Source organism: Tachypleus tridentatus, chromosome 10 (assembly GCF_004210375.1).
Source record: "Tachypleus tridentatus isolate NWPU-2018 chromosome 10, ASM421037v1, whole genome shotgun sequence".
NCBI classification, from domain to species: domain Eukaryota; kingdom Metazoa; phylum Arthropoda; class Merostomata; order Xiphosura; family Limulidae; genus Tachypleus; species Tachypleus tridentatus.
Window position 1 is genome coordinate 31,181,667 of NC_134834.1, and position 15,200 is coordinate 31,196,866.

General features: G+C 32.0%; 1 protein-coding gene across 4 annotated transcripts in view; it reads left to right on the forward strand.

The window, feature by feature from the left end:
• The first annotated feature begins 207 nt into the window (after positions 1-207).
• LOC143228992 (E3 ubiquitin-protein ligase TRIM33-like) overlaps positions 208-15,200 on the forward strand; it is a 55,567-nt gene continuing 40,574 nt past the window's right edge. For 3 of the 4 annotated variants that reach the window (XM_076460580.1, XM_076460581.1, XM_076460582.1), the window contains exon 1: positions 208-620. In XM_076460580.1, the coding sequence (XP_076316695.1) occupies positions 404-620 (217 nt within the window). In that variant the 5' untranslated portion in view covers positions 208-403. The remainder of the gene's footprint in view (positions 621-15,200) is intronic. The other variant, XM_076460583.1, reaches the window with a different exon arrangement.

Sequence of the window (15,200 nt, forward strand, 5' to 3'; positions counted from 1 at the left end):
ATGAGTGACTGGCTTTATTTCGTATCTTTAAGCTAAAATCAGTACATAGTAAATATAGATAAAAGAAAGGCTGATATGGGTACTAAAAACTTTTATTTATAAATACAAAACAACAACGTTTCGACTTTCTTCAAGTGGATGCCTTGTCATCTTGAAGTGTTGATAATATATGGTTATTTAGTTTTTTAAAAGAGGGCGCTTCCTATCAGTTGGTGGATCAGAGCGGTTTTAATTTAAAGGAGTTTGTAAGGGATATTTGTAATGGGGGGAGCTATAGTAGGTTGTTTGGTAAGTTCAGGTCGGGGGATAAAGAACCTAACTTACTGGTACTGGTAAAACAACTTAATTTATCTGATATATACAATATTAGTCATTGAGGCAAGAGATATAAACTGCTAAAGTAATGGAAAATAATGATAATAATTCAATGGGTGAAGTTGAACAAGTTAGCGGCAATGAAACTCCAGAATGGGTGGACTCGAAATGTGTTTTCTGCAAGCAAGAACTCAAAGAAAGAAACGAGCCAAGGTTACTACCTTGTCTCCATGGTGCATGTAAGGCTTGTGTTTCGGCCGAATCGGTGCTCAGCCCTGCGTCCGTTTCGACCTACTCAACGCCTGGTAAGTATGATTAGGAAGTTGATTGTTTCAGTAGGCAAAGCTAAGAAGTCAACTAAAGTTAGATTCGTAATACTTTTAAATGCTAGTGCTACCACGAACGTTAGTTTGAGGACTTCGTTGTAGGCATGTTAATATAGAGTAAAAATAAATTTGATAAAGTTAAAGTTAGCGTACTAGATTAAGCACGCAATATTTTTGTTCGACTTATTTTATGTTATTGATTTTAATGTTAGTTTTTGTGCAATATTATTTATGTAAAATAACATACAACGGGGCTAGGAAACAAGTATAGAAATTTCCAAGAAAAGTTTTGTCATACTGCAAATACTGAAAAGCATGTAATCTTATAATAGTAATACTATTATTGTAGTATTGTAATAATAAAGTTCATATTATTCCACTATGAAGTTTCAGTGTTTATCATTTATGTTATTAGTAAAATACTTCTAATGTCACAAATTAATATGCTAATCCTCCCCTAACTAAATAAAGTTACATGTCGGTATGAAGTAGTAAAACTGCAGGTTATTATTATTCACGTTAGAAAGTTGATATAATATATTGTAGTTCTGTTTGTGCTGAAATCAGTAATTTCACCAAAAATGCATCTTATTAATTCACAGAACGACAAACATTTTACCTGTGTAAACTTTGGAATGGATGTTGAATATATATGATTATGAAATAAAGAAAAAATATTAAAAAGAACGATGTACTTTTATCCACAAAATGTAGTTGATGCAATGAGAAACATTTCATGAAATTTTAATTTTTGTAACTACTTAAAATAAGTTCCCTCTTGTAGTCATAAAATGTATTTTATCATTTGGCTAATATAATTGACTAAGTATTTGAAGAAGTCTGCTGGTTGACTTGACATGAATTAATTCATTATAGACAGGGTTTACTTACAGCCATGTGTTGGTTACCCATTTTTATTGCATGTTAATTTGGACATTCCACACAAAAGGAGGAAAGAAGGTAAAGTTTAATTAATTCAAAAATACTGTTCTATTTTCTGCAAACATCAGTGCCTAACTCAAATGCTCTTTTAGTCTGGGAGTTAAGTGCTTAATAACCTGAAATTTCAAAACTTATAAAACAGATTTTTAATTATTACTATTATTATTTTATTCTTTTTTTTTCTTTAAGTACCATTGTAATAGTTTATTAAATGTGTTTGTAAAAAATTGTGGCTAAAATGCATACATACCACTATATATTTTCTGAATATTGAAAGGTTTTTTTGAAAAATAGCAATCAGCAAACGACAATGGTTCCTTTTATATAAAATCATGATATTTAAATATTTCTGATAAATTGTTTTTCCTCTAAAGGTATATTTAAAGTTTGAAGTATGTTGGAACTAAAAAATTTCTATAGACATTGTCATGGTGTTTCAGGTCATTTTTGCACTAGTCTTTTTTGTTGGTATTTTTGGCAGTGTGGATAGTTAGGCATAATGAACTTTTCCCTATACTTACTTTAAAATTTTATTAAGTATTTCTAATTATTATTTCATGAAATATTTTTGTTTACTTTCTTGTTCTTACAAATAAAGTTTTTATACTTTTGAAAAGTAATTATTTAAAAACAAGTTTGTATTTTTTAAAGACTTCCTTAACTGTATTATCAATTGTTTTGCTTTTTTTAATACTTGTGGAATTTTATTTAAACCAGCAGTATGTATATGATGAAACTTTGTAGAATGGACAGCAACTGCCTGTTGTGAGACATAAGTGTAGAGGACAACGTTTCAAAAGGTGGAAGACTTTCCAAACATCGTCCTCTTCACTGTCTCCATGACAGGCAGTTGCCTTCCATTCTACAAAGTTTCATCATGAATAATCTGCCTAAACAATGTATCAAAAAAACAAAAAAAGTATGTATATATTCACTGAGCTATGCATATTAGAAGAATTGGGACTGGAGGCAAGGTAAACAAATTAATACACAAATGTTTAAAAAATAAGTTATTGACATGTTTGGTCATAAAATCTAGAAAACGTGCTTATGTATATACTAGAATCAGTTGCAATCTTTAGAGAGTTTTTTTGTCAAAAAACATTACTAACATTTTTTTTATAAGATTTATAATCTGATTTACTTGAATGTTATAAAATGAAAATAAGCTAAAAAATTTAATTTTTAGGCTTTGTATCAAAATGTGTAATACCAAATTATTTTAGGTTTCATATTTGAATTTTCAATTTTCAAATGATTTTTCTATAAAAAGATTGAAAAATAAAAATAATAATAAGCCATCAAAGTGTAATTAAAATAATATATCCTGTATCTCTTAAAACACTTTATCAGGTTAAACATATTTTTAGCATACAATAGTTGTAACAACAGACAAACTTTTTAATGATTCTATATGTATGTTACAATTTATTTCTTTTTCACTAAAGGTAAAATTGAAAAGAGAATCTGTGATCTAAAGGCATAATGCATTTCTTGGTTTCATTTTTGGCTATCTAAAACTTAAAACAACATGGGTGAGCAACCAGAGAAATAGTTAGGCCTCTTGTAATGCATATGTAAGATTTTTGTGTGTTTTTGAATTCTTTGTAATTCACCATGTAATAAACTACATTAATTTAGTAAGAATAATAATACAGCATTGTGCTTAATTTATTATTTGATATTACACACTAGATAAACTATGTAATGATTCTAAATGTATGTTAAAAATTTGTTTTTCACCATAGGTAGAATTGGAAAAAGGATCTATGGTGTAGAGGCCTTATTTATATTCCGGTTAGTGAAACTAGTCCACAACAGAGGTTATGGCCAATCAAAGAATGCTTTGGGTCTTTAGGTCTCTGATCCTTTTTTGTAACATGTATATAGAATCATTAAACAGTTTGTTTATTTTATGATATTGAATAATAACTTGGGTGTAATGCCATGTAATTATTCACACACCTAAATATTAGTTTAGTTTACTATATGGTGAATTAAAAAGAAGTCAAAATTACTGTGAATTGTACAGTTTCAACAACAGTTAAGTACACACAGATAGAAAAACATTCACTGTTTACTTTAAAAAAGGATTTTTTGAACACTTGGATATTTTTGTGTTGTGTATACCATGCATTAATGAAAATGTCAATGGTTTATAGTGTTTTTAACACTTCCCAATTGATACGTGCATGTTTCATATTATACTGCAGTCAGATATTGTTTGCTTGTCAATAAAGAATTTTATGAAATATACAAGTAAAACCAGCATGTAAATAAAAAGTGATAAGATGACATGTTAAGATAATGTGATGAAGTATCAGAATAATGTATTTCAGATTTTGATGCACTAAATCATCTTGTTTTGGTGAAAAAGAAATGGTTCACAGTAAATCTTATTTGTCAGATAGTAATTTCTCTATCATTTATTCATCTATTCATGCATTTGGTTGTTAATGTTACTTGTTATATGGATGATGAAAAGGATATGAACTTTATGCAGTTAGATTTTCAATAATTTTATGATTAGATACTGTGTGGCTGAGGAATTCACAGAATAAGGAGGTGGCAAAATACTAGTGTGTATCTGATGAAACTAAGTTGAACATTTGGAAAGTGCTTTTTGTGAAAACACGTGTAAGAGGATGACATTTCAAAAACCTTTCATCTTTTGTCTTCAGAACTTGCCGTTGCTGTCCATTCAGCTTAGTTTCATCATGAATACTATGCCTAAACAATCAATCAAGAAATACCAGTCTGTACAATTGTATGTGTTGTATTTCAAGTAAACATTTTATTCTCAACAAGTATCAGATAGATCCTCTGAAAACGACATATCCCCTTCGGAAATAAGAAGACTGATTTTAAATCTCATAACTGAGTTTTCATGATGCAAATGAAATAATGAGACTGGATAAAATTGGTAAAAAAAATTCAACACAAGTACTTGGGTACACAGAAAAATAGTTACTTCTGCTAGTGTGTTTAATTCACAGCTTTCTTTCTGTTGATGCAAGGAGGCCTGGAACTTTCTATTGAACTAAACATTGTGATTTTGAATGGAGTCTTTACTTCATGATCTACAAGGAGAATTGATCCAAGAAATTTGCTTTTATAGTTAAAAGCCATTTGTCATGTGAATTGGTTATTCACAAAAACTTAGTTTGCACATATGGTTCAGTTACTCCTACTGTTGGTTGTTTTAATAGATAATTATTTGATAAAAAATATTTAGGTGTAATTTTAAAAGTTTGTCTTTTCTGGTTTGAGTTAACTTACTTGGAACATCCTAAATATGGCACCATAAAAGATTGACAGATTTTAATTTTTTCCTCACTTTAGTAAAGAACCTTAAATTACTGTATGAATGGAAGATTGTCAAAGTATATGAAATATAAGTCTGATGAGTAAAATGATAATCATATTTATCCAGATCATAAAATGAATATGAAAACAAAATACTAACACTGTCACTTATAAACATTTGGATCTTTCAACTTGCTCAAGCTTTTTTTTTTTTTTTTCAGTGATTTTTTTTTGTCATATGTTCTTAACTTTGGTAATAAACATCACTGAAAGTTAACACATTTGTGTTTGAATTGCATAGATTTAGTTAGGTGGATAGAAAATATTCTTCATTTTTATGTTTTAATGTAATTTGAGAATACTACTCTTCCTGAATGCAACTGTTTTATGCACATGTGTGTTACTTTGTTTATATGTCTTATCTGATTAAAGCATCTGGAATGTTGAATTTCAAATTATGACCATATGTGATTTTATCGTGAAGCTGAGCCAACACTTATGTTTACATTGAATACATTTTGGTCTTTTTATGCTACTTGTAATTGAGTTGTCCTTTATATTATTTGGTATGAAGTCATAACATCTCTAGTTCATCCTGTTTTTTCTTTGTTTCTTTTGGAAGATATTTTGTCTTCCTGTTTGTTTGAAGTATGGGAGTGTAAAACATAGTAAATTCTTTTGTTTATAGTTGATAGTAACATCTCTACAAAACCATGGAAAAAATTATATGCACACACCTAGACCAACAACAAACAAACAACAATGAATTCCAAGATACAACAAACTACAAAACCTTATACTTCTGCATACCATATGTTTCCGACATCAAAAATCATGGGAGTACTTCCGTGCTTGAATCACTACGTATATATTTTAGGTGGACTTTAATCCCTGTTGTTAATAATAAAAAAAAATTCATGAATTCTGTCTTCTCTTATATAAATATATTTTTCTTCTACCCAAAATTTAAATGAAAAGTAATCTCAATTGTTCACATAGTCCAAGAATGCATTCTTCTCTTATCTATTTTACTTTTAATTTTGGGTAGAAGGAAAATATGCCCCAATTGTTCACATATGTTAGGTGGACTTTTGACAGTGTTGTTAATAAAAAGAAAAAACTATAAGATTCCACGTATGCATTTCTCTCTTATCTATGTTATTTTTCATTTTAATTTTGGATAGAAGGAAAGTGTGTCCCTGTTGTTTACATTTAGTGTAAAGTTTTCCTGTGTATTCTTGTCTGATTCATTTAAAACCTCTGGTAGGTGTGTTATTAATATTTATTATGAAGTCCTGGAATATAACTGTCTAATATATTAAACATGTCTGTTAAGTGGTTTAGTCTCTCCAATTGTGTGTTTGATATGAATTTTTTGAGTTCATTCCCCTCGTAGTTCACTGTTAATTTCTGTTAGGTGATATGTATTTCTGTTGTTAACATGTAGCATAATTCATTTATCTTTTCTGATTCATGTCGTTCTTTGGAAGAATATTTTAATTGTTGGCTATAACGTTGCATTTTATCAGGAAATACTTGTCTTTCATACTTGCTGTACTATAATCCATGTGAATACATGATAGGAAGCCTTTAGTGTCCTTTGTTTAGTCACAAAGCATGGACATCTTGAATAGTCTGGCCTATTGTATATTTTGCAGACATAATTTGGTGGTTTGTATACTGTACTCTGAATCCAAGGGTTTATGGATTGTATTCTGGTGCTGTAAGCATTTAGGGTCATTAGATGTGCTATAACAGTGACATTGAAATTCATTTATTCTTTCAGACAACCATTGATGGTTGTATGGTTGATTTCCTTCTAGTTTATCATTTCAGAGTCAACAGTAGCTATGCATGTTTAGCCCTTGCAAATGTTCTAGAACAAACCAGCATATAATACTCTTTCATAAGAAAGCCTAAACTTCTTACTTCATATTATGCAGCACTCTTTATAAGAAAAACTCAAATTTTCTGTCTATTACTTCCTGTAATAGATAGTACTCTCTGTAATAAAGGCCCAAGTTTCTGTCTCGTACTTCCTAGAGTATATTATATTCTATTTTAAATTGTCTTCAGGATTGGTGTAGAAAACGTGGACACTTCTGTTTGCATTATACATACTTAGTTCTTGTAGGAAGTGAAATATTTGTATTTGATCTATCTAGTTGTAAACTCAAGTATGCCATTGATTAAAATGCACATCTCTTTTCTGTTGTATTTTCTGCATTGGTTTAATATAATTATCATTAATTTTTTTCTTATTTAGGCCTCTAGTGCTTTCTTCTATGTTTAATAATATCAAAAAATACACATTTGGAAATATTGATATTGTCAGACAAGGCAGTAAAGTTTAGAAAACTAATGGACAGGAAGCAAGGACCATTTAAACATTAGCTGTGAATTACCAAAACCAAAATGATATTTGAGTTGTTTAGAAAAATTAAAGGTTTCACACTAAGATAAGGCCAGATAAGAACATTTCTGAAAGTTTTGTTTGTATGATACTTATGTTTTAGGATCTTTAAACATGAACTTGTCTTCATTATTTCTGCAAATTATTGCAACAAACAAAGATCAAAAGTATTTATAAATATCTTAGTACTGATCATAGAAGATATTACTGAGCAAGGAAATGTGTGATTTTTTTTATCTTAAAATATTTTACAAGTACAGCCTTTATTTTGTTATTTGTGCAAACTACATTTACACATGTTGTTCTGTATGCTAAGTAGGCAAGAATAAATGCTTAGTTTCCAAATCAGTCCTAAAGGTAAATTCTGTTCCAGGAAGTTATTCCTATTTTAACAGTTTCTTCAAATTGTTTTCATTAAGTACAGGAGGACAAAAGAGCTATTCAGTATTATTTTCAAATATATTAAGGTAAAATATAACAACCTGTATGAAATATATGACAATTGACAAGTACATGAATATGGTGTATATGATTTTTAATCCCCCTTTGCTTACCATAAGATTTGTACTCTCACTAGTTGTATTTCTTGAAGCATTACTTTCATACTTTGATTAAAGTTTTTCACTCCAAATTTATTGATAAATGTTTTGTAGGAAATTTCTTCATTAAAATGTTCAATAAATCTATCAAATATAACATTGTTGATATTTTATCGGATTTTCCAATTTTAATTGGTTGAAGGTTTAAGGAAAATTTTGTAGCATGAAAAGCACTTGCAATTTAACGTAGTATATCTATTAAGTATTAAAAACTAAAATTTTCTATCATAGAAAACCTGTTCACAATTAAAGTAAAACAGTAAAAAATGAAACTTGTGTACTGCACATTTGCACAGTATATTTAGGAGACATTATTGTAAATTTAATAAAATTTATTATTTTTTGTTTTTGTTATTATTTTTGGCTTTTATTAATGGGGTATTTTTTAAAGTTTACTGAAAGGCTACAAATATGAATCTTCATATGATCAAAAATGTAATGTTGGACAACTCCTCTGTTTTGAATTTGGAAAAAAATTTAAAACCGAGTATTAGAAAATATTTTTAAAACTTCCATTTGTGGCTATATTGCAGAGTTTTTGTTGACTGTTGTTGAATAGACTTAACTCATTTTGTTCTTTAGTGTGTTTGTGGAATTCTGTAATTAATTTGAACAGTAATAGTGAATAGTTGAATGCCACAAACCAATAAATAAAGAAAAAATACTACAAAGTTAAAATAGTTAAATGTGGGAAGGTTTAGTTTCTTGAACTATAGGAGAAGTATGATTTGACATTTTATTATTAAATAACCAGAGTTTCTAAGCTTCCTAGCTGAACCAGTAGCATAGAGCAGCAACTGGACAAATCATAAAACTGTCAGAAGCAGGTGTTACAAGATGGGTGTTTATGCCAAATGGTCAATAACACAGCCCCACAATGGATTTATTGTCTTGAAGTTTTTACATGTTCTACAATAATTCCTCTATGCAAAATATGAACATTATATCAATTTTTCTCAATGAATCATTTTCATTAAAATTGGGTCACATTTTGTTATGCTTAAAAATCTTGACAAATGTTGGCAATACACTCCTAGACCAATCATGATGTGAGTCTTATCAATCATTCTAGACCAATCATGATGGGAGAGTCTTTTCAATCATTCTAGACAATCGTGATGGGAGAGTCTTTTCAATCATTCTAGACAATCGTGATGTTGAAAGTCTTGTCAATCATTCTAGACAATCGTGATGTTGAAAGTCTTGTCAATCATTCTAGACAATCGTGATGTTGAAAGTCTTGTCAATCATTCTAGACAATCGTGATGTTGAAAGTCTTGTCAATCATTCTAGACAATCGTGATGTTGAAAGTCTTGTCAATCATTCTAGACAATCGTGATGTTGAAAGTCTTGTCAATCATTCTAGACAATCGTGGTGTTGAAAGTCTTGTCAATCATTCTAGACAATCGTGGTGTTGAAAGTCTTGTCAATCATTCTAGACAATCGTGGTGTTGAAAGTCTTGTCAATCATTCTAGACAATCGTGGTGTTGAAAGTCTTGTCAATCATTCTAGACAATCGTGGTGTTGAAAGTCTTGTCAATCGTTCTAGACAATCGTGGTGTTGAAAGTCTTGTCAATCATTCTAGACAATCGTGGTGTTGAAAGTCTTGTCAATCATTCTAGACAATCGTGGTGTTGAAAGTCTTGTCAATCATTCTAGACCAATCGTGGTGTTGAAAGTCTTGTCACTCAATTCTAGACCAATCGTGGTGTTGAAAGTCTTGTCACTCAATTCTAGACCAATCGTGGTGTTGAAAGTCTTGTCACTCAATTCTAGACCAATCGTGGTGTTGAAAGTCTTGTCACTCAATTCTAGACCAATCGTGGTGTTGAAAGTCTTGTCACTCAATTCTAGACCAATCGTGGTGTTGAAAGTCTTGTCACTCAATTCTAGACCAATCGTGATGCGAGAGTCTTGTCACTCAATTCTAGAATCCAAACATAAGAGTAAAAATATTTCTTATGGTAAACAAATAATATTTCTGATTTGTAAAAATAAAAAAAAAAATCCTTATGTTTTAGAAAAAAATTAATATTGCTTTTTCTTCAAAATCTGTAAAGTTGGATTATGGAAAACCTTTTATTAAAGCCAAAACAACTTCTATGAACTTTACATTTGCAGGCCTGTGTAATGTGTGTTACTCTAACCCATTCTAACAGAACTCCATCTTCAGTGGTATGAAGAACACGTGGATTAGTCAAACCACACGTTATTGATAATGTATACACATTTGAAGAGTTACTCTTACCAAACGCATGCCCAGTTTCGTAGAAGAATGCTGTGCACACTGGCCTGGAGAGAAGGATCATTATTGGTAACCATGCTGTTTTGTGTGTTATGATATGACCCTGTGAGTGACATGTAACACGGGGATGCAACCGGTAATGTTGCAATGCTTAGTTAGTTAAACATTTCTTTTAATAACTTATCTTTCAGAAAAAAATAAGTGTTGAGAAAATGGACTAGTCAGCATGTTCCCTTCATTTGAATCTGATTGAAGATAACATGGAATTGTCTGAGAAGATGCTTAACAACATGCCATTCATCTTCAAGTAGCGTTATTGAAAAAAAGTAGAAGGCTGCAGGGAGTAAGGCTAATTCTAAGAAATTGTGAGTGAAAACAAATATTACATGTCAGCTACACTACGTTTCTTGTGCCGATGTGGCCTTTCGCATAATATCGAGCTCATTAGGCCGTCTGGGATACGACAGTCGTTCTATCGGTCCAAGATCCTTTAATAAATTGGTAAAGATGTTTATTTGTAATGTCCGAAGAAGAAAGATTATTGGTTGCTTGATATAAGCGATTCTTTATGTTGGTCCCTTCTTTTGGGCGTGAGCACGTGATGGAAGCTCGATTGGGAGAGTTGTGTACGTCGACTTTTTCAGTGAACGAACCAACTGATACAGTTGAGTAAACTTCAACCCGTCGTTGCACAACCGCGTGTGGTGAAAGGTCTTTCAACGAGTATGAGGGTGCTGGTGCACAGCGTTCAGGTATTACCGTTCCGAAAAAGGCCCATCGTTATAAAATTGTTCGACAACAAGGAAACTTTATGTTAAATAATTTGTGTGTTCTGATTTGGATTATACGAGTTGTTTTTAACTAACTTCACTAAGGTTTACACCTTGAAAGCCTGTCATCTTGGATCAAAGTGTACATGGGGAAGAGTCGCTTAAAACAGTAATATCCTTTGAAATCCATGCGTCAAAAACAGCGTGATACGGGTTTGAGCTGAGTGAAACGTATTTCAAAGTTTAACGCGAATATACTGAATAAGAAGCAACAAAATAAGATTGACTGTTTATATATGTGTATACAATTTATAATAAATAGACGTTTTTAATTATCATGTAACTGTGTAAAACTTTGTCACTTTTCATATATACATGCTATTTACTCTTCAAGTGATTTGTTTGTTTTTGAATTTCGCGCAAAGCTACTCAAGGGCTATCTGTGCTAGCCGTCCCTAATTTATCAGTGTAAGACTAGAGGGAAGGCAGCTAGTCATTACCACCCACTTCCCACTTTTGGGGTACTCTTTTACCAACGAATAGTGGGATTGACCGTAACTTATAACGCCCTCACGGCTGAAAGGGCAAGCATTTTTGGCGCGATGGGGATGCGAACCCGCGACCCTCAGATTACGAGTCGAGTGCTTTTAACCACCTGGCCATGCCGGGCCCTCTTCAAGTGAATGGTTTTGGCTTGTTTTGAGTTTCGCGCAAAACTACACGAGAGTTATCTGCACTAGCTGCCCCTAATTTAGCAGTGCAAGACTAGAAGGAAGGCAACTAGTTATCACCACCCACCGCCATCTCTTGAGCTACTTTTTTACCAACGAATAGTGAGATTGGCCATCACATTATAACGCCTCAACTGCTGAAAGGTCGAGTATGTTTGGTGTAACAGGGATTCAAACCCGTGACCCTTGGATAACGAGTTGAACGCCTTAACCACTTGACCATGCCGGGCCTAAATTTGTTGTACATCATTTTTTTTTGCTCGTAAACATGTTTAATTTATCCCATCAGTGATTAACTAAACTTACCAGTTGTTTTAATATTAAAAATTAGGCAATCTTATCTTGAGACATACGATTCCATTTCTGACAATAAACTTTTCTTGAGTAACGAAGCATTTTATACTAATATAATAATAAAAATACTAAAATTATTATTATTAGTCAAACAATGATTTATAAATGTAATGAAGTGATTTGAGAGGGGGGACTTGCATGTTTCTGCAGACTTACCAATGTTTTGTAGAAACACATTGTATTCTCCCCCACACTAAAAATCACTTCATTATGCTTACAAATCGTTGTTTGACTATTCATTATGACAGTTTTATCAATTTATTATAGTTTTGCTTTATGTAGTAAAGAAAGTACTGTAGAAGTTAATAAACTTGGCATTAGATCCGTTTGTACAAAGGCTTTGTGATAAGTGGTTTGCAATACTGCACTTTGTGAAACCGAAGCGTAACTTCTGATCTGTATTGTAAAGATTAAGGCAGTGGGAAATAAGTTACTGACGCACAAAATAATTTAAAAAATGAACTGAAAGTAGTACTTGGATAAATACGTGTATATTAAAAGTCGTTATATATGACTTCAAGTAAATTGCGTAGCAATAGGTATATTAAGAATGATTAAATATTCTGTGATAAACTTTAGATATGGTTTGTATTTTCAACTTGGGTAAAATATCGAACAACTTCAGTTGGTGAAATTTGCTAAGGTCGGTTCATGCAATATAAAAATAATATTTTGGAGTGTAGGGATGTGAAAAATACACAATATCTGTGTATATTCGTAACTGCTTTTTCGCTTAGTGATTTCTGTAGTGCTGTTGTAGATAATTATTTACAGTGCATAATGGTGAGCCAGCATATGTATGTATACCGAACTTTTACTATATAATTATTCTATGTTTTTAAGTGTTGAGAATTTGTGTATCTAAAGCATTTGTTGATAATATTGTTAAAATCATAAAATTCCAAAGAAAACGGCCATCAGTAGCTCACTGTTCGCCTCCCTTTTCAACTTTTGGATCGTGGTAGGGTTTCAAGAGAAACAGTCAAATCCAATTATTCGGTCTGAAAAGAGTTTCAGGTGGGTGGCTGTATGCTTACTTCGAAACTATCTCTCGTGCAGTTGTTACCAAGTTTAACAAAATGGTGCAAAGAAAGCAGTCAACATGCTGTGTTTACAATGCATGTTGTATCGTTTACAAGAACAAAGTTTTTGTCTTGCTGTTACAGTTGCGTTAATTGATACCTAAAAGAGGTAAAATATTTATTATTATGATTCAACTGTGGTGCATTTGTAACGTTTAGTAAGGACGAAAGTAACTGTCATGCGTGACATGTATAATAGAACCTAAACTATATATGCTAGTTACGCGTGTATAACATAACCGTACTGGCGTTAATTTCACTGCTCTGTGTTCTGCTCAAATCCCCACTCTGTCACTAAATATGGTTCTCGCTCCCCAGGAGCGGTAAAGTGTATACGTTCTTGACTTGGGTTCAGGGAGTGATTGTACTGGTGACTGAGAAAGTGCAGGTAATAGTACTACGTGAAACCGGTACGTGAGGTGGAATGTTTTATTGATTTTATAATCGTTGGGCTCCATCCTCTTAGTTTGTGTTGGTTCTTGCCATTCTGCGCATGTTTCAAAACCAGCGATGTGCTATACGTGTAATTTTGATCAATAATTCCACTCCTGTGGTGGTTGCAAAGATAACTACGTTCACGCTTAGCGCAAACTGGGAACGGACCTTAAGGGATTGAGAACCGAATATCTAATTGTCATTTAGGCCTTTCACAAGCCAGGTTTATAACAACGTATATACATATAACTTTAGACTGTGAATAACATTGAAATGGTGATACTCAAGTACATTCAAATTGTCAGTTCTTTTAATTATTGGTGCAATAGGATAATACATTTTTCAACAATTATTTGTTTAAAATTCATGTCGAACCAAAAAAATGTTGGGTACACCGTAGGTTTAATGAGGTCAAAAATAATACAATGAAACATTTATCACTCCAACAAGACAAAGTACAAACTAATCGCATAGCACTCTTATTCTCCCAAATCCAACAATAGCAGACCCGCGTTACACCTGACAATCCATTGCTAAAACTTAAGAGGTTCGAAAATTCGGACAGTCATCATACCTCTGAAGTTTGGGTACTTAATTACATAAGTTTAAATTATTATGAATTAATAATGTATTAAAACCGAAATGTATACCATTCTGTAGTCATTATGTTGTTTTGTGTGAGGCAGATATTACATGAAATACAGATTTTTACACTCAGTACCTAGGTAGAAAAACTAAACTGTAGTTTGTTGTATATTTTTATAAATCGACATGAACAGTATTTATCGTTATTTATATAAAGTACAGGAGGCCAAAAGCACCACATAATAAAATTGTTATTGTTTAAACGTATTGAGAGAAATACTTCTCATTTTACCAAAAGTAACAGTAATGGCAAATAATCATGTGTAATTCGGCCTTTATATAATACATGACACAGATTCAAGGATTAATATTTTGATGTTGAAAACCAAATTCTGTTTATGGAAAAACAAATAGAAGTACAGAAAATATGTGAGACTGAACACTAAAATTCATTTTGGGAAGGCCCGGCATGGCTTAGTGGTTAAAAGCACTCGACTCGTAATCCGAGGGTCGCGAGTTCGAATCCCCGTCACACCAAATACGCTCGCCCTTTCAGCCGTGGGGGTGTTGTAATGTACTGTCAATCCTACTATTTGTTGGTAAAAGAGTTGCCTAAGAGTTGACGGTGGGTGGCGATGACTAGCTGCCTTCCCTTTAGTCTTGCACTTCTAAATTAGGGATGGCTAGCGCAGGTGGCCCACGTATAGCTTTGCGCGAAATTCTAAACAAAGCAAATCGTACGTGTAAAAACATGTAAAGGGATATATGAAAATAATTTGGCTGAAAACGAAAAAATTAACAGTGAGTACTTTTAAAATACTTTAGGGGTAAACAGTTTCATTTGTGACTGGTAATTTGATGAAGATCTGTTGCGCGAAACTTCGTGTTTTTGCTTTATTAAAGTTTTAATTTGCGGAGTTTTTCACCACTACTTTATATTCTATTTTCCATTTTGTTATTTCCTCGCCTACGCAATTATTTTATTCCGTGAAGTCACAACAACATCAGGTTATACTTTTGTTGTTAAGCGGCATGACATAAAAACCATTTTTGGACAGTGTTACTGAAACGCACTGGCTTTTCTGTATATATC